The 23905-nt window shown below is 36.3% G+C and overlaps 1 protein-coding gene across 1 annotated transcript in view; it reads left to right on the forward strand.

The window, feature by feature from the left end:
* Positions 1-23905, forward strand: part of LOC136032273 (calcium uniporter protein, mitochondrial-like) — a 183860-nt gene that overhangs the window by 137344 nt on the left and 22611 nt on the right. Inside the window, exons 5-6 of the mRNA XM_065712530.1 lie at positions 17354-17500; positions 22562-22765. Coding sequence (XP_065568602.1) covers positions 17354-17500; positions 22562-22765 — 351 coding nt within the window. The remainder of the gene's footprint in view (positions 1-17353; positions 17501-22561; positions 22766-23905) is intronic.

Raw genomic sequence — 23905 nt, forward strand, 5'->3', positions numbered from 1 at the left:
TCAAAATAATAAAAAAGAAAAGACATACAAGGAAAAGGCTGAAAAAAGCACGAGATTTCGGATAGAGCAATATTGTTCTGGTTCAATGGCTTCTCTTAGCTTACTTGCATATTACCCATTGCGTACTTGCTTACTAGCTTTCTAATCAGTAAAAACAGGTTTTCTCGATCAGCAAGACAATGCATGCTCGTTCGTACTTTGATCCTCCTTATCTAGATTACCTTGCTGATCCTCCCTTTGAGAAGAGTTTAGGAAACATTTTTTTTTACTGTTATCTTAGAAGTGTGAAAATTTCAGATATGATCTCAGTGACGGTTCTGGCCTTTCTTGCGCTTGAGACAAAATCTTGATTAGCGCACCTCTTCCTGTCTCCTACAAAATTATCAGACCGAAATTTAACAAAATTTTCTTTTATTATCAAAATTATTTTTAAGTTAAACAATCAATAATTTTTTTATTATTTCATTTATTAACTGCACTCTCTACTTTACTTTGATAAAAATAAAATTTCAGAAATTACAAAATGGTTATAGTGCAAAAAAAAAAGTGCAAATTTTACATATAATAGCCATTTTATATATAACTGCCAAGCGGTTGTTTTCTTTATGTTTAGTAATTCAAATGGTTGTAAGAAATGTCTGTGATTCAAGAAAGTACAAGTTTGATACTTAAGCGAGTTATTTTTCTCCATAGGCCTACTTATTAGCCATTAGCAGCTGGCTCAGGAGTCAGGCCTCCCTTCCCCTTTTCCGTTGTTTCCTCCAGTTTTGTTCGGTTTTCATGGTTCTCGTTTTCTTTCCTTCATTTTAGGGGTCAGTTTCGTGATCAGCAGATAGAAAAACCCCAGAAAACACATTTCCACATGCTTTCTACCCCTACCCTGTATATTTCCCTTTTCCCCTCCCCCCCCCATTTCCCCGTTTTATGTTAATCGATTTTTTTATATCATTTTATTTCTCAATTTCGTAATCACCAGATAGGAATACCCCAGAAAATATCTTTCAAACCGCTTTCTACCCCTACCCTGTATTCTTCTCTTTTCTCCCCTCTTTCCCCTGTTCCCCCGTTTTCCGTAGTACTCTTTTTCTATACTGAATTTTAGATGTCAATTTCGTAATCAGCGTATGTGAAAACCCCAGAAAACTCACTTTAAACTATTTTCTGGGCATGTTCGGCATTTTTCCCATTTTCCCCCGCATTTCCCCCTTTTCCCCTGTTTTTCGGGTACTCGCCCCACTCGGATTTATGGGGACTTTTAGTATGTTGTACAGAATTTTTTTCTGATCATTTTGGTACCATTTTCGCTTATATTGCAATTTTGTCCGGGTCAAACCCTAAAAGTCCTGGACTATTATAAACGTTTTATTATTTGTTGAAATTTTGTGCTCCTAAGATTTCTACGCCCGGGGTAAGTTCTCCCTCCCCTCTAAGACCGCCTCTGCATGACCTTTAGGTGTGAGAGTGACGATGTAGCTACCTTGCGGCATGACTTTTGATACTGATAACCCATACCAATTGCGTGTTAAAATTATTTAGCTCAGACATTTCGTCCATAGAAAGTCTAAATTTGCTCATTTGCATAACTTTTTTTTGTTTCAAGATTGAGTTACAGCACAGCCTTTTATTGTCGTTTTGGCCGCCTTAAAAGATCACTTTATGGCGTGATATGCATCAATTAAGTGCAGGGCCGTCACCCAGTATCGTGACCATGATCCTTCGTCATATTCTTTATTTTAATAAGGATTGTTTCAGACAGTTCGTGGCAAAGAACTGTAACTAAGGAGCGACCCGGCTCAATAGTAACCGAAACTTTAAATAAAGAGATTTGAAACCAATAGATACATCAAAAGAATCGGATTTTTATGCTGGTTTTAAACATATAAGTTTCATCAAGTTTAGTGCTACCCATCAAAAGTTACAAGCCTGAGAAAATTTGCTTTGTTTTCGAAAAAAGTGGTAAATTCCCCCTAAAAGTCATAGAATCTTAATGAAAATCACACCGTCAGATTCAGCGTATCGAGAACCGTACTGTAGAGGTTTCAAGCTCATATCAGACCAAATTTGAAATTTTGCATTGTTTCCCAGAAGAAAGATCACGGATGCGTGTCTGTTTATTTTTTTTCCCCGAGGGGTGATCGTATCGACCCAGTGGCTCTAGAATTTTACGAGAGGGATCATTCGAACGGAAACTAAAGGTTCTAGTGCCCTTTTATGGGACCAAAAAATTGGAGGGCAACTAGGCCCCCTCTGACGCTCATTTTTTTCAAAGTAACCGGATCAAAGGGGTGAGCCCCTCATATTACGTATATAAGGAAGTTCGAACCCTCGTCAATACTTCGCTTTTTACGCTGAAGTTCGAACTCTGTAAAATAATGGCCGATATGAGCAATAATTTGTTTGTATTATTTTCTGACCAATCTTGGCATTTAATTTTACCTAAAGCAGCTTCATAACTACGATTTTTATGTGATAATAAACCCAAAATATCGTATGTGTTCGGCTTGTGGTTGTTATTAAATAAATAAAAAACAAGTTTTTTTTTCCATTTGAAAGTAAGGAATAACATTAAAACTTAAAACGAACATAAATTATTACGTATATCTTTTAGAGATTTTTTCTTTCATTCATTTTAGCCATTTGAGAATTGCACAACTTGTTACTCTCATTTTCATAAAAACAGTTTCGACCTCTTTGGCCGTTTGGTTACTGTGCCTTACAAATTCTTCCGCAAATATCGCTTATTTAAGTTACGTGGGAGAATCTTTCCATGGAGAAATTTCTCGTGGGTGAAGGGATTTTTCCATGGAGGGTGAGCTCAATTTCGCGACACTATTTAAAAAATGATCAGCAATTATATAAAAAATGAGATTTTCTACTAAAAATAAGAAGAAAAATTAAAACTTAAGACAAACAGAAAATATTACGTGAATGAGATGGGTTGCCTCTCCTCAGTAGCTCGCTATTACGCTAAAGTTTCTTTTTTAACTTTTAAACGAAGATATTATTCTAATTAAACAGCCTTTAATTCAGGGATCATTTTTAAATAACTGAGCCAAAAATCAAAATTAGGTTATTATAAGGTTATTACTAGTTTCAAAAAGTAAATTAATATGCAAATTTCGTTTTAATTATTCGTGTACGGTTAGCCAAATTCAAAACTTGCATTAATTCAAAAACGATCAGAAATTAAATAAAAAAATAAGTTTTTCTAAATGAAAGTTAGGAGCGACATTAAAACTTAAAACTAACAGAAATTATTCCGTATGTGAAAGGGGCTGTCCCCTCCTCAACGCCCCGGTCTTAACGCTAAATTTTGTTATTGTTTTATAAAGAAGAGTTGTGAGAAAAAGTCAAACTTTAGCGCAAAGAGCGGGGCGTTTAGGAGGGGATAACCCCTCCTAACTACTTTGGCGATGATCTTGGTTACCCATCTAGGATTATTTCTGAGCCTTTCAGCTTCGTGTACATTTGTAGCTTCCTGTGGTAAGGGGTCCTTTTTTCGTTTTTTTTTTTTCTGGAAAAGACACTGGATAAACTGCTATAGTTTTCTGATTATTACGGGTGTTCTCATGCTAGGGTACTTTTCACTTGTGCGTATTTATTTACAATGAAAGAGTGATTATCCACCTTTCGCTGGAGTGCATTTTATTCTTATGTAATTTTTTCCGGCGTTTATACGAGTGCCGGGCAAAACTAACAGTCGAAAATTCTAGCCTATAAATTAATGCGCCCAAAAAAGAAAAAGATTCCTATATATTTTTCGTAAATGAACACAAAAGTACCATACTTAAGCCTGCAGGAATCCATAACTGTCATGAAGGCCATAATAGGCGCACTAAAGGGCTATTAAGGATTACGTATCAGCCCTGTATATTAGAGATAAGTGGCTTTCGTGGTATTGATCTCTCTACACCAAAGAAAGGAGCTGTGGTATTTCCCAGCTCATCTGCCTCAGAATCAATACCATTTGGAATTAATAATACAGATTCTGGCCCTACATGGATTATAAATTACGTCATATGATTATTAAGAGCTATGCCTCAATGCATTAAATCGTATGTTTACCTTAACTATCCTGAAACAGCTGAGAAAGGTGAAAGTTCTGATATCTCACCAGTAAAACGTTATGGAGCTCGTGAGCCTATATCCCCTCTTACGTAAAAGAAGAAGGGGCAAGAGCTCGTGTGACGAGGTCGGAATCTTTCTATGTATCATCTTTCTATATATCAAGTTTCATTAAGTTCCGATCACCCATTCGTGAGATAAACTTACCTCATTTTTCACGATTTCCTCTCCCTCTATCCCGCTCCCCAGAGGTGAAATGACTGTTATCAAGTCAATTTGTGCAGGTCCCTTACACGTCTACCAGTTTTCATCGCCCTAGCACCGAACTCGCCAAAGCACTGGAAATACCCCCCATCTCCCCCAAAGAGAGCGGATCCGGTTCGGTTATGTCAATCACGTATCTAGGACTTGTGCTTATTCTTCCCACCTGGTTTCATCCCGATCTCTCCACTCTAAGCGTTTTTCAAGATTTACGGTTTCCCCATCCAACCCCCCCCCAATGTCACCGGATCCGGTCGGGATTTAAAAGAGCTCTGGGACACAAGGTCCTTCTAAATATCAAATTTCATTAAGATCCGATATCCTTTTCGTAAGTTAAAAAGTGGCTAATTAACCGTCCTTCTACTCCCCCTCCCCTAGATGGTCGAATTGGGGAAGCAACTATTTCTAATTTATCGGTCCCTGATAGGCCTGCCAACTTTCAGCGATCGCTATCGGATCTTCTTCACGTAAAAATTGGGGTGGATCGGGAATCGAACCTGAGACTACTCGCACCTTAAGCGAGAAACATACCCCTAGACCAGCAAATCACACGTAAGGAGAACAACCATTTATTTTGTCGGCAAACAAAATTCTTCTCATCTATCTTGTTCGCCCCCCTCCAGATGGTTGAATCGGGGAAGAGACTATGGACCCACAAATTTTCACTTCCTCTCCAGTTGTCTATAAGGAAGACATAGTTTCCTATGAGGAATTTATGTCGATTTTGCTCTAATCCTATATGTTAACTTGTAAATACAACACGGTTAGTGCGAATATAGTCTGAGACTATGAATATTTTCTAGGATCTGTTGTGTAACTAAACCCCCAATTTTTTAATAGCTTAAACCTTTGATGCCTGAAGGTTCCTACAGGAACAGCAAATTTCTTAATTTGTTATTATCACATACAAGCCAGCCCTCGCGGCTACTATTATTGTATGAAGTCGACGAGCTCAATTCCCAAATTATTTATCATTTGATGATCGTTTATCTTAGGGGGAGATAATAATCCCGGTCAAAGTAAATACTTTTTTTCCTTTTGATTTTTTTTCAAAAGGTGGGGATGTGTTTTTGTACTTGACACCGTAGTGATTTGTTTAGAGATTTAATTTCTGGCGTGGCAGAGATTATGGTCTGACAGTCCAAATGACGTGTCGTTGGCAAGAGAAGGAGGGGTCTTAAAAATCGTGATTCCTGATGGAACCATCCTTCAGAAATGGGAACTTTTCAGGTGACTGAACGTATATAGAACTTGATATGCTAGGATATCCCGAGACAACTATTTTCATGCCTCTGTCAAATACTATCTACTGGTTAAACTATAATAAGTAGGATCTTGAGCTCTGTTGAACCATCCGGAACAGCCTGAGCTTGGAGTCGCGGCAGTCTGTAGTAAAATACTAAACTGTTGATAAAATGAAGCTCCTTAGCTGATATATCCTCCCTGGGATTGCATTGAGCGAATCTACATTCACTGCACAAAAATAGCGGAAGATAAGTACCAATTCTGAAGAAACTACTTTTACATCCAGTTCCATTGTTACAAGCTGTGAATTTTGTCCTTTGCTCAGATGATATTTTAGACCTGGAAGACCTGCCGAGTGGAGATGAAGACTCATCTGATCCCCTGTACTTTCCTCCTGACAAAGAGCTTTGTTCAGAAGAACTGCTCGAAGCTGAAATAGCAACCAATTGAATCGAAATCAATGACTGTGACAGTCAGGATGAGTCTCAAGCTAATGTAGCTGAGGAAATTTGAGCACAAAAAGTCTCAAGTATTCCTTTTGCCAAACCAATGAAAGGACGAGATATTGCTTTGTGAAAAGTAGATTTTACACACCAGAAACTGTGTGGAAAAATCAGCTTTTATTTCACCAGAAATGAGTTTAAGATTCCATTGGAATATGTAAGGTCGTTTTTTGACACAGAAGCAATAAGCTCTAACGCAATCAGACAAATATGTCAGACGCGGTCGGACAAATTTTATGTACTTCAAAAAGACGTTAAACAGTTAGCGCTTAACAGTTGAAGTTGACGTTAAACAGTTGAGTCCTTTCGCTTACAGGAATAGTGAGCATTTCCTCTTATCACATCTAGTGGTCAAAGGAAACTCGTTTTCTAGTTTTAGCTGATGGTATGCCATGTGACAAAGTTCAACTGATATAGAAGTTTTTACATTTTCGACAACATCGCATCACAGAAACCTCAGAATAGCCTTGATTATAACAATACTTGTAAAATTTGTCCCTTGGTAGAGATAGTTTGATTCAACTTTATGAAGATACACCCAGAAAGAACATCAGTTCATTGATGAACAAACAGTGCCGAACATGCAGAGTATTACTGAAGCAGCACAGTTAGAAAAAAAACCACAAAAGTGGGGATACAAGTTCATCTTCAGAATAAGCGGTTTTGTATATGGCTCAGAAATGCACGCTTGCTCAGTCTATGGGATCTACTGTCTATGGCTGGGATCAGTCTATACGAGCGATTTGAGGGTTGGTTCTGTTTTTGTCACCGAATTGCAAGGAGAATCCCAAAGCACATGAACTACAAGCTCTTGTGGTAACTGGCTTTGTCACTTTACCTGGCCCAGACCGTAAATGAACAGGGTGTAATTACAATGGCTACGGTTATGATAAACAGGTGAAAATCCTGCGCTTTAGCTCTAGATAGCAAAATGCAAGCACAAGGAAAAGGCTCATATGCATAGCGGCTGGCATGCTATAGTATATTGCACATTGTATTATATATATCATATTATAGGCATATTATAGTTAGCGCAATATCGCTGCCTAAGTAAATAGCGAAGTGGACACAATTTTTTTGTCGTTTTTTTTTACCAAGGTATTTCGTATAAAAGGAGCTATCGTAGAAACTTCGAAAGGGGCTCATTTGATTAGAAATTGAAAGCTATGGTGCTTGGGGTAGGGGTTATAAGACTTACAATTGATCCATTGTTACATGTAGTGTTTAATATTGGGAAAGGGGGCATGTTTGACCTTTTGTGTCCACAAAAAACAATATGTGTATGCTACTATTACTACTGCTACTACTACTACTGTCACCACCACTACTGCTACTGCTACTACAACTAATATTTCTATTGCGACCACTGCTAAGGCTGAGGATATCAATGTGAAAATTTCAGGAAATATTGAGGGGGAAGTTGAAGTAAATCCAAACACATCTTGTGTATGCAGGTTGTCAAAGGGACATGTCAGCATTATCTTAGAAATGGCTTAGCGTATATTGTTGAGACTTCCTAGGCATGATTAGGGGGATGTTTAACTGACCAATTGGCAATATGTGCATACTACTACTGCTACTAGTACTGTTGTTACTATTAATAATTATACAATAACAACTGCTACTACTACTACAACTATTGTGACTCCTACTTTTACCGAGGGGAAGTATGAGAGGATGGTTGAACTAGATTAAAACACACTGCATGCAGGTAATCAAAAGGGTGGATCTCAGGAATGACTTAGGGTATTAAGTTTTAACTTTCAGGGAATGATGAGGGGCAAGATCACTTGACGAAAAGACAATGGGTGCACGCTACTTTCACTACTACTGCTGCTGGAACTACTACCACTACTACTACTACAACTATTGCTTCTATTGTGACTACTTCTAAAGTTAAGGATATTACGAAGGAAATTTCAGGGAATTTTGCGGGGGATCTTTGAATTAATTTTAAACATGCTATGTGTATGCACGCCGTAAACATCACCTCAAGAACCGCTTCAATTATTTAATTGAAACTTCCAGGGCATGTTAAGGGGTATGTTGAATTAATGAAACTGCACTATTTGCATGCTATACTATTGCTACTGCTATTAGTACTACTATTGATAAGGTTAATGGTATTAATGTAGGACTTTCAGGGACTGTTGAGGGGGAAGTGTGGCTAAATCAAAATTCATGTATCAAAAGACGATTGCCGGTTATCAAAGGGTGTATCACCAATATCTCAGAAAGGGATTAAAGTACTAAGTTGAAACTATCAGGGTCTGAGGAGGGGATGTTGAACAACAACAAAAAGGTACAATGTGAATACTCTTCTGCTACTACTACTAATACTACTCTCGACGCTCCTAATATTACTACTGCTATTATGGCTACTACTATTACTAATTTCTTTGGTGTTATTAAGACTTTTAGGGAATGGTGAGGGGTGTTGAACAGAATCAAAACATACTATGTACATGTGGGTCATTAAAGAGGTATATTAACAACATCCCACCAACGTCATGGAGTATTAAGCTGAAACTTCCAGTACTGCCAATATTACTACCACTTTTGCTATTGCTTTTACTACGATTACTGTTACTATTGAACTAAATTAAAGTAGTATTTCCAGGTCGCATCCAGGTTGTCAAGATATCCTGCTGTGATATATTAGGACTGAGATAGTGCAAAACGTGGAAATTTCTCCCTTCTATTGTTCTATTGTTCTTATATAAGACCTTGTCTTGAATATGCTTGCCCTGTCTGGCACCCTGGGTTGACCAAATCCCAATGTTCTAAAATTGAAAGCATTCAAAAAAGAGTTATAAAAATTATACTGGGGACGTACTATACTACTTACGATGAAGGTTTGGCTAGACTTGAACTTACTACATTGGAATGGCGACGTCACTTCCTTACCATGAACTTTGGGCACAAGTGCCTTAGTTCTGACTATCATCGACGTCTTCTTTCCCCCTTCAAAGAAAATCCCCCAATCCTTCCCAATACAAGACTTAATGCTCGTAGAGCTCCAAATACCCAACTTGACTTGTGTCTCCAAATGTTGACCATGAGGTACAAAAACTCTTTTGTTCCCTATTTTATTTCGCATTTTAATAATTGATTTAGCTTTGTAATTATGTTTATCCCTTAGCATCTGTTTTATCATTGTAATTGTCCTGACTTGCTTATGCTAGCTTGTGTGCTATTTTAGCCAATAAATCATATTCTATTCTATAAACCAAAAGACACAATGTGTGTGCTGGTTGTCAATAAGATGTCTCAGCAATATCTCAAGAACGGCTGAATGTATTAATCAGAAACTTTCAGGGCTACTATTATTCCAACTTCTGCTTTTACTATTGACCCAAATCAAAAGGTGCAACGGGATTCAGGTTGTCAAAATAGTATAGACACAATGTCTTGGGAACAGAACAGGAAATTAAGTTTTATTTTTCAGTGAAATTTAAGGTGTAAAATTAAATCAAAATGTAACATGTGTATCCAGATTTTCAAAAGGGCTTATATTAATAAAATTGCTGAAGAATGTTATCCAACCTATAAATAATAAGCCAAAATATGAATTCTTATCTAGAAAAACCGAAAATATTTAAAAGAGTCTTTTCTTAAGCAATGAAAAGACTATGTCAGTAAAAATAAGAACAAAATTAACTTAAAAAACCTTTTCCACAAAAGAAGTTTTTCAAAGAAAAGTAAATACCACATTAAACCAAAAATAAGCAGAAATAAATTAAAATAATTGCTTTCGTCAAATAACTCAAATAACTCGACTAATTATTAAGACTATCTGGAATGAGTATCACTATGTATATTAAACTGTCAGTCCACATTCATTTGTTGTTTTTTTTTTCTTTTTGTAGTAATTTTGGCTATGATAGTGATCTTTTTTCTTTTATTAATATTTGTTTTATGAGAAATAAAACAAAGGTTGTTTTCAGTAAATTGCCCTATTCCTTTAGATCATGTTTGTTTTGAGTTTGACTCGGTTATTTGTTGCAATCTCTGTTCGTTTTGGGTTTTGTTCATTTATTGATGGTAATTTATGGTATTTTTACGCTATAAAAAAATATTTTACTTTATTTCTGCTCATGTTTGGTTTAATATAGCTCTTTACTTTTATTCAAAAACTTTTTTTGTGGAAATTTTGTTAGTAATTAATAGCAGTGAAGACATCACACCGTGTGAAGAACCACAATCACTTCATGGGTGGCGTCGATCTTGCTGATATGGTGTTATACAGAATTGACTTCAAGTCTCGAGACTTGAGGTCTCATGCCTTGAGAATGAGATTTGAGGTACATGAGATATGTGACTTGAGTTACAGGAGAATTTTCGCTATCTTTTTTCACCTTTCCATTGTAAATGGGTGGATCCTGCATCGTGGGTGTTTTTGTACCGGACAAATCCCATGGACTTGCTGCAATGCAAAACTGACGTTGCACGCAGCTTACTATTGGGCAGATCTCACCGACCCCTAAGAGAAGTAGACCACTCAACACAGCTCTATCCCAAAATACAAGAAAGTATAGTTGCCCCCTACCAGACTCGACGGCCAGGAGCACTTTCCAGCTTGGATTGACAGCAGACAGAGGTGTGAAGTTTGTGCTCAAGCCGACTCCAAGGTCAAGTGTAAGAACTGCTAAGTAACTTCTTGTTTAACGCTGAATAGAAGTTGTTTACTATATTACCACGCTAGCTAGGCGATTCATGATTATGTGCTACCTGCTGCTTGTGGGAACCATTCTGTATTTACTTTACTCTCATCAGTAAAATTTTATTCTTGACAGTTGTTCTTTATTTTTTCCCGGGAGTGGCTGCATTTTTTTTCTCTGAAAATTGGCACACTGAGATTTTCTGATCTGAAAAAGTGATCTAGATAGATCACGGCTAGCTTGGGAAAATTCGTTTAGAACATTAATTTTGGAAAAAAATATTTTTTATGTGAGTGACGTCACATTTATATATATTTAAAGAGTAAAAATTACATCATTTTTTTCCCAGGGGTGGTCGTATCGTTTTTGGCATCTATGACGTATGCGAAATTACACAAGAGGGCAATTACACAAGAGGGCAAATGACTCCGAAGAGTAAAAGGCGTGGAACAACCGGGAGCGAGAACTACATTGAATTGCAAATGAAAATATTGCACAGGGAAATCTTCGGTTTGAAGACATCGAAAAAGCGAAATTGGATATTAAACGGGGCCAACAATATGGTTTCGATGCTCCTGTAAGGGCCAGCAAGAAGATCAAGCTTGAAGTGAGAGCAACAACAACGGTGAAATCAGAACAAACGTAAAATTGAAGAATGAAAAACACAGAATACGAAAAAAATATGAGAAACCCGCTAGTCACTACGAACGAATAAACGAAGAGAGGGCATATCAGTGCTTCCATGCAAAAAAAAAAAAAAATGCTGATTTTCCTTGCTGTTTGAACCAGGGGACTGTATTTTCTGCCATGACGATTCCAGTGGTGTACTTTTTATTTCGACTCAATTTGGTTTCAAAATAATAAATTTTGGGTTACTGTTGCCCGCGTTTCATCCTTTTACTAGATTGCAGCTACCGCTGCAACATGATGACCCACGCAAAACTGTATGAGCTGACAAATGCTTCCGACTAACTAAGGCAAAAGGCATGGAAACAAATGCATTAAATGCACTGAAACAGCAAAAACCCATCATTTTTTTCCAGGTGTGGTGGGAAGTGAGAATCACATTGCATTGTAAACGAAAAAGTTGCATAACGAAATCTCCAGTTAGAAGACAAACTTAAATTACAATAGAATGAATGAAGGAACGTGTTATTTTAAAGGAAAAGATAACAGGAAGGAAGAAATGAATTCAAAATTTGCCACCCTATGACTTAAAACTGAAGAATAACACGGTAATTATGCTAATGCATAATTTAGATATTTCAGAGAATATATGCATTGGAACATGTCTGGTTGTTTCTGAATTATACAACAACGTGAATTAGAGCAAAAATACAATTACTGTTGGAAAAGCAGATTAGAATTTTCTATTGCTATCTATAATGTCATGCGAAATTATACAAGATTATGAATGAATTCGAACAGCTAAAGCAAAATGCAAGCTAAAGCAAAAAATGACTGTGAACAACAGCGAGAATCACAACAAATCCCAGGAGAAAACAAATCCTATAAAATTTATGATTCTTTGAAGGACAAACTGGAAGGAGAAATTGAATTAATGCCAAAATAATATATATATATATATATATATATATATATATATATATATATATATATATATATATATATATATATATATATATATACTAGCTGTTCGCGCCCACCACCAAGCCCCCCCCCCCGCGCGTAAGTCGTTACGCGCTATATTAATAATAATAATAATAATAATAATTTATTCATCACCCACTTTACAAAAACAGAGGTTAAGCGGAATAAAATACAAAAGAAAAACAGCAAAAGTAATACAAGAAACAAATTTAATCACATACAAAAAAAAGACGGATAAGGCGATGAAAACATCATAGCCTATAAATCGCTTCAATAGCTAGATTGGCAGATAATTTTTCGAAAGCACCAGTAATATCTGTCGCACAATACTTTTTAATCAGTTTTGTATTCCGGTAAGAACGAGGTAGATATAAAAGAAATTTGCAGTACCGGTAATAATTTATACGAATACGTTTTAGATCACCAGTCAACAGAAGTGGCCTAATACCAGAACAGAAGAGTACGGAATGATCGCAAAAATTTGAGTAAAGCCGAGTTAGCGCTCTTCTCCTATAGTGTCCATGATTTGCTACAATCTTAGAGTAACCGAGCCTCAGCTTATCACTAATATCTTTGACAGCACGAAACCGGAGAGCATTCATAGAATCGCAAACTGTTATACCAAACCAACGAAACGATTTAACACGAGGAATACTAAAACCACCGCAGTGAAGTGAATCTGAACAATTATTACCGTTGAAAACAAGAAATTTCGCACTTGTCAATATTTAGGTACAGGCCGATATCGCGGAAAGCAGAAGTAACTGACCTCACTGAACGGGCAAGACCAGACTCAGTTTGACTAATCAGAAGAAGGTCATCCACATAAGCCAGATATGAGATATCAGATGGTCCTAGTAGGCACGTATTCGATATTTTTGATATTACATTTTCAATACAAGCATTAAAAATATACGGCGAAAGAACTCCCTCTTGTCTTACACCGCAACGAACAGGGATATGACCAAAATAAGAATTATCTAATGACTTAAGGCGAAGGTAAGAATGGGAGTACCAAAAACGAAGCACGTGAATTACCGACGGATTTACTCCTCTCTGGCATAATGCTGTCCATGCTTGAGTATGATAAACACTGTCAAATGCTTTAGACAAGTCTAGGGTTGCGAAATGAAGTACACGACGAATGCGATGGGCATCTTTTAATAAAGAAGTCAAAGCACGGTGAGCATGCTGACAGCCTAGCCCCGATCTAAAACCAAATTGATTATCATCATTTAGAGCAAGCTTAGTGATATAAGGTAGTAGGAGGTGTTCAAAAAGCTTGCTAAGAGTACAAGCTACCGTTATTGGCCTATAAGAACTACAAGAAACAGGATCTTTTCCTTTTTTTAGAAGTGACGTAACGCTACCGCATAAGAACGAGTCGGGCACACACGAACTACTAAAACACATTTGAAAAAACAGTTGGAGATGAGATACCAGTTCAAAAGAATTCGGAACAAGATTCAAAACTCTAATCCCATCAATATCCAAACATTTTGATTTTAAACCCTTAATACCTTTAACAATAGCCCACTTTTCAACTGGAATCACATGTCTCTGACATAAACGTGGCGGCAAATTTTTTTCGAGCAAACGTGAGAAACGCTTATGCACTGCATAATTAACTTTCGCAAAATATTTTTGAATAATGTTCGATCCAAGATGGACGAGGTATAATATCACTAGAACTTGTATCCGGAAACTTGGCAGAATTTATCACTTTTTGCCACTCACTAGTACTTTTCGGAAAAGTTTCACCGGAGTAACGAACGGCACGAAGATGGCGTTTATATTCGAGTTTCGTCTTTTGTTTTAGATCAAACATAGTACCCCAAGAAGGTCGACCACAGGCAGACCAGATTCTTAACCAGAATTTGGCCTTATTCTTGACTTTTTTCAACAAAGGATCACACTTCCAAATTGGTTTTTGGGTATTCCGCCTGACACGGATCAGTGGGACGGCCACATCTTCAGCTTGCTTTATACATAAGGTAATGTCACGATAATAGCGATTCAAATCAGCACGAGCATTGTCAATAATGGGGTTCGCATTTGTGCAAAGAAGATGGAAGGGGACACGTACGGTGGACAGTAGAGCTCCAAGTGTAGCAAGGTAAAGAGGCATGTTCGCACTAGACCAATCACGTTTTTCAAGCCACTTATGCGACAGTGATGGTTGGTTCGAGTATACGTCAGAAGTAACCGTAATATCAAAATACAGAGGTAAATGATCATAACCTCTCTCATCTTCATCAATATGTACTGCTGAAGTTTGTAATGAATGGTAGCAGATACAGTGGTCCAAATTTGAGACAGAACCACTACAGTGGATATATGTAAAACTGAGGTCTTTCAATGGACCTAAAATGCTGAGGGTAGACACTGAAAAAGCGCTTCATTTCGTGTCGAAGAAACGGTGATGTCACAGTTTAAGTCGCCTATAAGCACCCACTTGTATCCGAGACGCTCAATACCAGATATGAGAGTCTAATTTGTTACAGGCATTAGCATAACTGGAGAAGGAAGAAACAGATCTTCTATCATGGGGCAAATAAGCGTTGATTAGGATCACGTCTGCAAGCCGGATTGCAAGATAGTGTTCAGAGGATTGGTAGCAGCTAGGAGACAAATATCTAGGCAAAGATCGCTTAATTATACAGGCAAGACCGCCAGAAGGCCTGCCTCTGGTACGGCGGGCATTCGTGGTGAAAACAGCATGTTGAGAACTTCGCCTTAGAAAGTTTACACTGCAACTTGGGAGCATGTGTTCTTGTAAGAGAACAACATCATGATTAGCTAGTTTCTCATCAAGGCTTAACACTTTATCCTTTGTCCCATTGATGTTGAAAGAGCACACTGAGACTTTATACTCATTCATGATTGCAAGCGAGAAGGTCGTGGAACTTTGGAATTTGCAAGAGCCTTTAGTTTGGAGCAACGAAAACTGTAAGCAACATGATCTCCACTACAATTTGCACACTTTGGGATGTTACTGCAAGGTGAGTCACTAGAGTTCATATGGGGACCAGAGCACCGTGAGCATATGTAGTTTTGATCGGGACATTTTGCGGCAAGGTGGTCAGGTGATTGACATTTCCTGCAGCACCTAGGAATTCGCCGATATTCATACACTCGGAATAGTTCATAGCCTATCTTCAGTCCAGATTTAAGGGCCGAGGAAAGAGCTTTCGTCTTCGAACGTAATTTTCACACAATTTGAGCTCCCAATTCTCATAGCGTCTCGAACACCCCTGCAAGCTTTAAGAGGCGCAAAATCAAGATCTTGTGCAACGCCTTTCAATATGCCGAAAAACTTTTTCTCCACCATTTTTGCTTCACAATCACGAAAAACCGAGCGTGCAGATTTGCAAAAGTCAGCAGCGGCCATGCTATCAATCTTCACAATCAATTTATCACCAGGAGCGCGCACAGTATCAATGCACTCGTGACCAGAAATACAGTCAATTCTTTTCTTCCGTTTAGATGCATTATCAAGATCATGCGGTACATTCGTGATAATAACAGTGGCTTTGCTTATATCACTACCAATAGCACTGCTTGGGAGGCTGGGGAAATTCAGATCGTAAGTTGACATTTTCTCATTAACTTGCGAAAGAGTCTGTTGAATCTCGTTAAGCCATTTTCATTCAAAAAGTCTGTTAATCCAATTCCGAGTCAAAAACATAACCATGGGCAAAACATGTATTAACCGCACGAAAGCTGAATGGTAGTTGGCTTAATTTCAGAAGCTCGAAATGCCAATAAGCGAGGGAAGCGTTGGCTCCTGCTATCTATTCCCCGCAATTTAAGGGAGACACACTCCCGGCAGGTACGACGACGCTTGCTACAGAAAACCTCCCCTCTTCTGCTCGCTTATTAGTAAAAATATCCAAAAATAATTAATGAGTCTATATGATTTGATAATTATGACCATAGGATTATCTCTCACTTACTGAAATGCTGGATAATAATTTCGCTCAAGGTCACGAACTTTAATCCTATGCCAAGTATTGCGAAATTGCTTCGCAGGGATTAAAATTCACTGAAAAAGCTTACTGGTTTGAAATTTATGATATCCAATTCTAGATAGATGTTTTCACCTTGAACTACGAAACGATTAGTTACGCGCCACTGTAGTCGTGTCCCTGTGTCCCACCTGTGAATACAGATAGATATATATATGTTTTTAACTACGTAAAACTTGCGAATATACAACATTCTTCGCTGTCCCAACGTCTGTGCATATAAATAGATTGTCAGGTTTACCGACTCTTGAACAACCAACATTTAATTGTCCATGGGAAAAACAATCCGTATTCAGATCTATACCTCATTATTCTAATGATTGCCCTTGAGCTTTGTTGATGGTGATTGCTAATCGAACATTCCCTGTGTCCCGGTCGTCATTTATATATCCCCCCTGTGCTCCCCGGCGTCCCCGTTGTAGTTGTGTCCCTTTGTCCCGGTCGTCATTTATATTCCCTGTGTCCTGGTCGTTATTTGTGTCCCGATGTCCCAGTCTGTAATTTATCTTTGAGTGTCCAGGTCGTCATTTATGTTCCCTGTGTCCCGGTCCTCATTTGTGTCCCGGTGTCCCGGTTTGTAATTTCGTCAGTCGACAAACATGAAGTCAGTCGACAAACAACTTCATGACGGCATAATGCTCAATCCTTATAATGACGTCAGTCGACAAACATGACGTCAGTCGACACACAATATATATATATATATAAGTTATATATATTATATATATTATAGAATGTAAACAATGAGCCAAACAATAAGACGAGCCCATCAATAGCAATTGAATATTTGTCTTTTGATTCAGGCAAGTATACACATAAACTTTAGAAACATGGCTTTTCATTTAGATCTTTGTTCTTGCAATACGGAACTTAGAAACTCACCCCTTAGGTCCTCAATAACTTTTTGAGTCATTGACCGAACCTGGATTTTCATCAGCTGTAAATTCCTATTAATCTTTTAATTTATTTTTTTTCTAAGGATGACGATGAAACTCTCAACAGTGTTCGAATCCTTGTTAGCCAGTTGTATTCAGCACTAAACGTATCTGAAGTCCAGACTAAGAAGGAACGAGAAATCTTAGCGAAACTGGAGAAAATAAAAGACGAACTTGAACCATTAGAAAAAGTAAGAATAATCATCAAGTTTCGTCTCCGTTTTGTTTTGTTTTTGTTTCTTCTCTCTGTCTCCTATGTTTTCTTCCACAATCTCTAATTTTTCCTTGAAGAAACGGCCGCTTTATTGTGTCTAAATCTCTTTTGCTGCTTAAACAGGGCGCGAGGACAGGGAAGCTCACGGGATCTTAATGTGTATTTTCTAACCCGATTGAACGGCATGTTCTCATTGAGCTCATCACTTAGGAATGCTCCAAAAAAATATTGTCAGAGAAATAAGGTAAACTTTTTTTTTGGGAACCTCTCAAATAAATCGCGGTCGTTACCATTCTTTTTTAAATCTCCCGTAGTTCTTTTCTGCCAACCGTCTAGAGCCAAACGGAAAGCAGGTCGTCTGCGGTTTGGGTGGGAGGATGTTGTAAAAAATATTTAAGAGAAAAGGGAACTTCCTGGGAAGGTGTGAAGAGGGTGGCTTTGATGAGATTAGGATGGAGGAGGAGCGTGCGTAGCTGTGTTGGCCTCAGGTGGCTTGGTGTTGCGGTGAGTTGTTAGTAGTAGTAGTATCAGTGGTGGTGTATATGACATAGTGGTACACCTGATTCAAGTCTTGGTCCCAAGCAAATAGTGACGGAAGTCACTTACAATCTCGTAGGAAAGTTGGGAAACACATTAAAGGTCCAGGTTGCTAACAATAGGCGGTTTTAGGAGAGGGAGATAGAGGGGCACTTGCCCCGGGAGCAGAAATTTTAGGGGTGTAAAATTTCATTTTTATCAAAATAAAGTATAGGGCACAGTCGGCAAAATTTTGTTAATAAATGACTTATTATTAAAATTTACCGGAAATTTTGGGAAACAGGGGCGGAGGGGGGGGGTTTACGTAAGAGAGGCCAGAATTGAACCTGTTGCTAACTAAGGGTAAAATTAGACTTTGAAGGTTTTCTTCTTTTTTTTCGATGAATAACCGAGTTTCTTTTCTACGGTAGTCAGGCGAAACTAAACGTTTATAATAGGCTTTTGTGGTATCCATATTTCAAAGGTAAGGAATATATTGTTTGGGAAAGCTCTTTACTGAATCGAAGTTCTCGTGGACTCATTTCGTATGACTAAAAATGTCAATTTTGAGTTGGAGGAAAAAAGAATTTAGTAATTTTTCGTCGGTCGCAAATATAAATGTCAATTGGTATTACAAAATTCCTGCCGAATACAAAATGATAGAAAAAATCAAATTACATTTATAACCATATAAAATTCATAATAATTCAATACATATCCTTTAAACAGCAATTTGAACAACATAATGGAATGAAACACTGACCAAATCGCAATCAACATTAATAATACCTATGATATTTAAACAAAAAGGGAGCATATCGTTTGGATGAGGTCCAGGATACTTTTGAAATGTCAGAGGGGTTAGAGTACAAACCTCCATGGGGTTTGAAATACTGTGCATTATGTATCTTTTTAATAAATGTTGGCCAAATTCGGTATAAGAAGATTGCAAAGAACAATCGTGGAATGTTGCTGGGTTACAACGAATTCTTATCTAGAGGAACTAAAAAAAGATATTAGTTATTTTTTCGTTATAATCAATATTCCTTCCAGAAATGAAAATTTTGAATTGATATTTTTCATTAATATTTTCATTAAAAAAATGTTTTCTTGAAATTGTTGTTGTTGCCCTTCAAATGATGTTAAAAATGATGCCCATGTCATGAATTCTGAGGTGTGAATTTTTAGGGGAGAAGGGGATAACTATAAATCTTACTAGTAACATAAAACCTCAAGCAAAATACCGTACATGGTGAGTTTGGTCTGTGGTAATGAAGGAACATTTAAAAAACACCTGAAAAAATATACGAACAGTACGTATCTGTGACAAGTTCCACTTCTATATGTAGCCCTACTGACAAGGGTTCCTCTCCACTGTATCTAGGGTTGTCGATTCACGAAAATCGAAGGGGGCGAAATATATTTTTTAAAATCTAGGAGGCGGTAATTCTGTTATTGTCCTTTTCACTGAAAATACCAAAGAAAATTATTTTTCAGAATCTAGGGGAAAGAAAATCTAGATGGGACGTGACGCCGTTGCCTCCATTGTCCTGCGTTCATTGTCTTTACTGCGCTCGTCAATAAACTACTCTAATAACCTCGCCAGTGAATACCTTCACCAGTTTAATGTAGCGCTGCTATTTACTAATTTATTTTTACAATTGAAACTTGTTTCTAGCACTGACTATGCAATATTAAAATGCTAATTTCCTATTTTCTCTTCTGATAAATAACGAATTCTTTTGTTTTAGAATGACAAACCCGAAATACGATAAACATTTATCTACACTAACGCTGTTGGCAAAGGTTTTCCATGCTAAAAAAAAGTTAATTTTGAGAGAAAGTGAAATTCGTAAATTGTTTCTTCGGATAATTCCATGCTCAAAACGTAAGGCGTATATGCCGTTTTCACGATTTTACGGGAGATAAAAAAATAATGTTGAGATAAGCTGCTCGACAGCTTGTTCTTTACTAGATTCTCTTACTAGGCTGTTAGCTACTACTGCAACCCAGATCTTGATAAGAAAAAGCTAAAGGCTTTTTCCTGTGTGTGATATATTAATGATTAAGTCCGAATAATTTGGTTTCACATCTGAAAGTCTTTATCAGCGAAAAAAAAGAAAACCGCCTAATTAAAACATTATAAAAAGAAATCTTCATTAACATCTTTCATTTGTAATTACCTTCAGTCTAAAATGAAGCATATGAACAAATTTAACCCCTAAAGCAAAGGGTATAGGCAACCCACAAAAGTGGGAACTGGCGCTAGTGTCGAAAAATAAAAACTCAACGCCGACACTTGACATTTTTCCAGTGTAAGAATAAGACTAATAGATTTTATTTATCTAGTCGGTAAAGTTAGTGTAATAATAAGTGTATGATCTCAGTTCCTGACAGAAAAATTATTACTGAGCCTTAAAAATGTCAAGTGTCACAGAACACTAGATGGTGTTGACGGATTTTTTCCGACACTAGCGCCAGTTTCCATTCTTATAGGTTACCCGTACTCTTTGCCCTAAAGTGCTTGTGATACATAAAAGGGGTTAATTTTGTAGGCAGTACTGCACTTAAAGTCAAACAAGTTGCTTTTACTTGTTCTGGAACGAAAATAGTTACAAATAATTAAATATCGTTGATGATTTTTTAGCTCTGGAAAATCCTCTAAGTAAAACTAGTCCCTGTTTTTCTCTTAGATAATTTTGGCACAAAAACAGAGAGCATTTGCCAAATAGTCGTTTTCGATTGACGGTTATTTCGTTCATTACTCCGACTAGTATTTGGTGTTTGGCAAACTCACTGTTCAGTCAACTGATAATTTTATGGATCGTTAAAATTTAACCTGAAAATAATTTCAAAATCATTAATTTCTGTCTTTATTTACTGTCTTATATAATATGTAATATACACAGCCCCTTGAGGTGTAGAAAACTAAAAACAAATAAAGTTGTTATTCAGCTTTTAAAGTGACAACTTTCAAATTTTAACAAACATCAAAATTTACATTTTTATTATTTCCTAGTTTCTAACTTTCACAAATGATGTCCAAAACTATCATAAATTATCAATCTTGTATCTGACGTTTGCCAAAACGTTATAAAAATGAAATAAAATATATTTCTGTCCGACATTTACAGTAAACAAATTACTTTTTCATCTGATTGCATCTTTTTGTTATATTTAGCAGGTTGAAAAAAATAAGTATAATAATTGAATAATTAATTAAATTAATTAAAAAGTAATAAAATTAATGTATTGCATTAAACATTAAAGTAATTCATAAAAGAAGAAATAATCATAAAGTAGTAATCTAACCAGTAGATTAATGAAATAACCAATTAAATTAATTAAAACAATTGGATAATATTAGGCTAGCAGCTGCAATGAAGCTTCTTTGCATGAATGTTTTTCTTGGAAGCTTAAAAAATCTCAAGCTTAAAAGCTCTTCTTCATCAAACGCTCTGGTGCCTCCGGAAATATGTGTTTTCAATATAAAATAAAATACAATTGGAATTCAGAAGTGACTAGAAAAAATAGAAGAATCAGATGGTGATTAAGTGAATATATAGCGTGTTCTGGCACTCGGCACTCGGTAGGCTTCTATATGTGGATTCTCATTGTCGCGTCCATTTTTGTTCATCTTTACTTCAGAAAGTTTTTTCCACGCCTTTTGCTTTAGCAGTTTAGATTCATACATGATCTCATTTAATTTCTTAATGCGTTATATATAACGGATAGCCTACGTCTTTTCTAGTTTCCAACCACAGATCACTGTTCAAAATTTTGTTTACTATTCAATGTGATTCTAACTGTCGTTTTTTCCATGTCTTTTTCTTTAGCTTTTGTGTTTTCACTTTCACTAGTTTTCTAATCACTTTTGTCTGTGCTTCATTTCCGTCAGTCAACCCCTTAAACATTTTAAATGACCTTAAATTAGAATTGCCACCTTTGAAAAATTACGTTTTTTTGTTATTGGATCTTTAACGTTTGCCTTAGCATGTCTTTACCTTTGTTTTTTAACTGTATCAGGTTCTTGGCTAACGTCTTTATAAACTCTTATGAAGTTATTTACAGCTATTTTTTGCTTGGAGCTTTTATAATATGTTGAATGTCGATTTTTGCCTTTGCTTGTCTTTTGTCATAATAAAATACATTTCGCGGAAATTTATTTTTTTTTTAACAAATGCATGGTAAGCATTGATGACTTTGTCTATTTCAAAATCCCAAACCCAATTATCTATTTATCTGTATATATATATATATATATATATATATATATATATATATATATATATATATATATATATATATATATATATATATATATATATATATATATATATATATATATATATATATATATATATATATATATATATATATATATGTATATATATATAAACATATATATATATATATATAAACATATATATATATATATATATATATATATATATATATATATATATATATATATATATATATATATATATATATATTAAATTTATAAGTTTTTGTCTTGTAGGAACGGGAATCAATTGCTCAACGGTGTAACCGACGTACAAATGCTTTATCTTGGGTAGGCTTGGGCCTAATGGCAGTGCAGTTTGGTGTGTTAGCTCGACTCACTTGGTGGGAGTATAGCTGGGACATTATGGAGCCTGTAACCTACTTCGTAACCTACGGAACTGCAATATTAGTCTATGCCTATTATGTTTTAACAAAACAGGTAAGTTGCTTCAGTAAACTGCCTTCTTGAGAGATGTTAGAAATGGGGTAGAGACGTAGTTAGAGACACTAGAGAGTAGAGAGTTTAGAGAGTTAGAGAGTAGTACGAGTAAAGAGTAGTATGAATTTTAAGCAATATTCAGGTGACAATTCAGACATCAGGTATGAATTCTGAGATATGTACTCCATAAGGGAAAGCAGTATAAATACCCCCCCCCCCTGCCAAAAATAAAAAAATACCAGATAGACTGTATCGTATATATTTTGCTGTGCTTAAAGAAAAAGAATCATGTCATCTTTGTTAATTATGTACGTAGTTTTGATCTTTTTTTTTTGTTGTTGTCTAAGCTTCTTCCATTTACGAACAAAGCGGACAAAAAAAGACAAAAAAACAAATAATTAAGAAGTTAATTCGAATACAGTTACTGACCGTAACAGAGCCAGCTGGGCGTAACGTCCAATACTGGCCGTATCTCTGTTTAAATTTGATAAAAAAAACAAGTTCTTTTAAATGAAATAAAGGAGCAACATTAAAACTTAAAACGAACAGAAATTACTCGGTATGTGAAAGGGGCTTTTCCTCCTCAACGCCTCGCTCTTTACGCTAAAGTGTGACTCTTTCTTTTAACTCTACTTTTTAAAACAGTAAGAAACTTTAGCGTAAAGAGCGGGGCGTTGAGGAGGAAAAGCCCCTTTTATATACCGAGCAATTTCTGTTCGTTTTAAGTTTTAATGTTGCTCCTTACTTTCATTTAAAAAAAACTTGTTTTCTTTATTTAATTTCTGGACGTTTTTGAATTAATGCATGTTTTGATTTTGGCTCTCCGCACATAAATAATCAAAACGAAATTAGCATATTAATTAATTGCAATTAATCGGAAGATTTTGAGGAAAAAGGAGCGAAGGAGGAGGCCTAGTTGCCCTCCAATTTTTTAATTTCTTAAAAAGGCAACTAGAACTTTTAATTTTTTACGAACGTTTTCATTAGCAAAAAATATACGTAATTTACGAATTAACTTACGTAACGAACTTCTATATTCGTATGTTCTTATTGCGTATATGAGGGGGTTCAACTCTCGTCGATACCTCGCTCTTTACACTAAAGCTTAAATTTTGTCCCATAAAAGGCCGTAGAATAAAT

This window comes from Artemia franciscana, chromosome 10, assembly GCF_032884065.1.
Source record: "Artemia franciscana chromosome 10, ASM3288406v1, whole genome shotgun sequence".
Lineage (NCBI taxonomy): Eukaryota > Metazoa > Arthropoda > Branchiopoda > Anostraca > Artemiidae > Artemia > Artemia franciscana.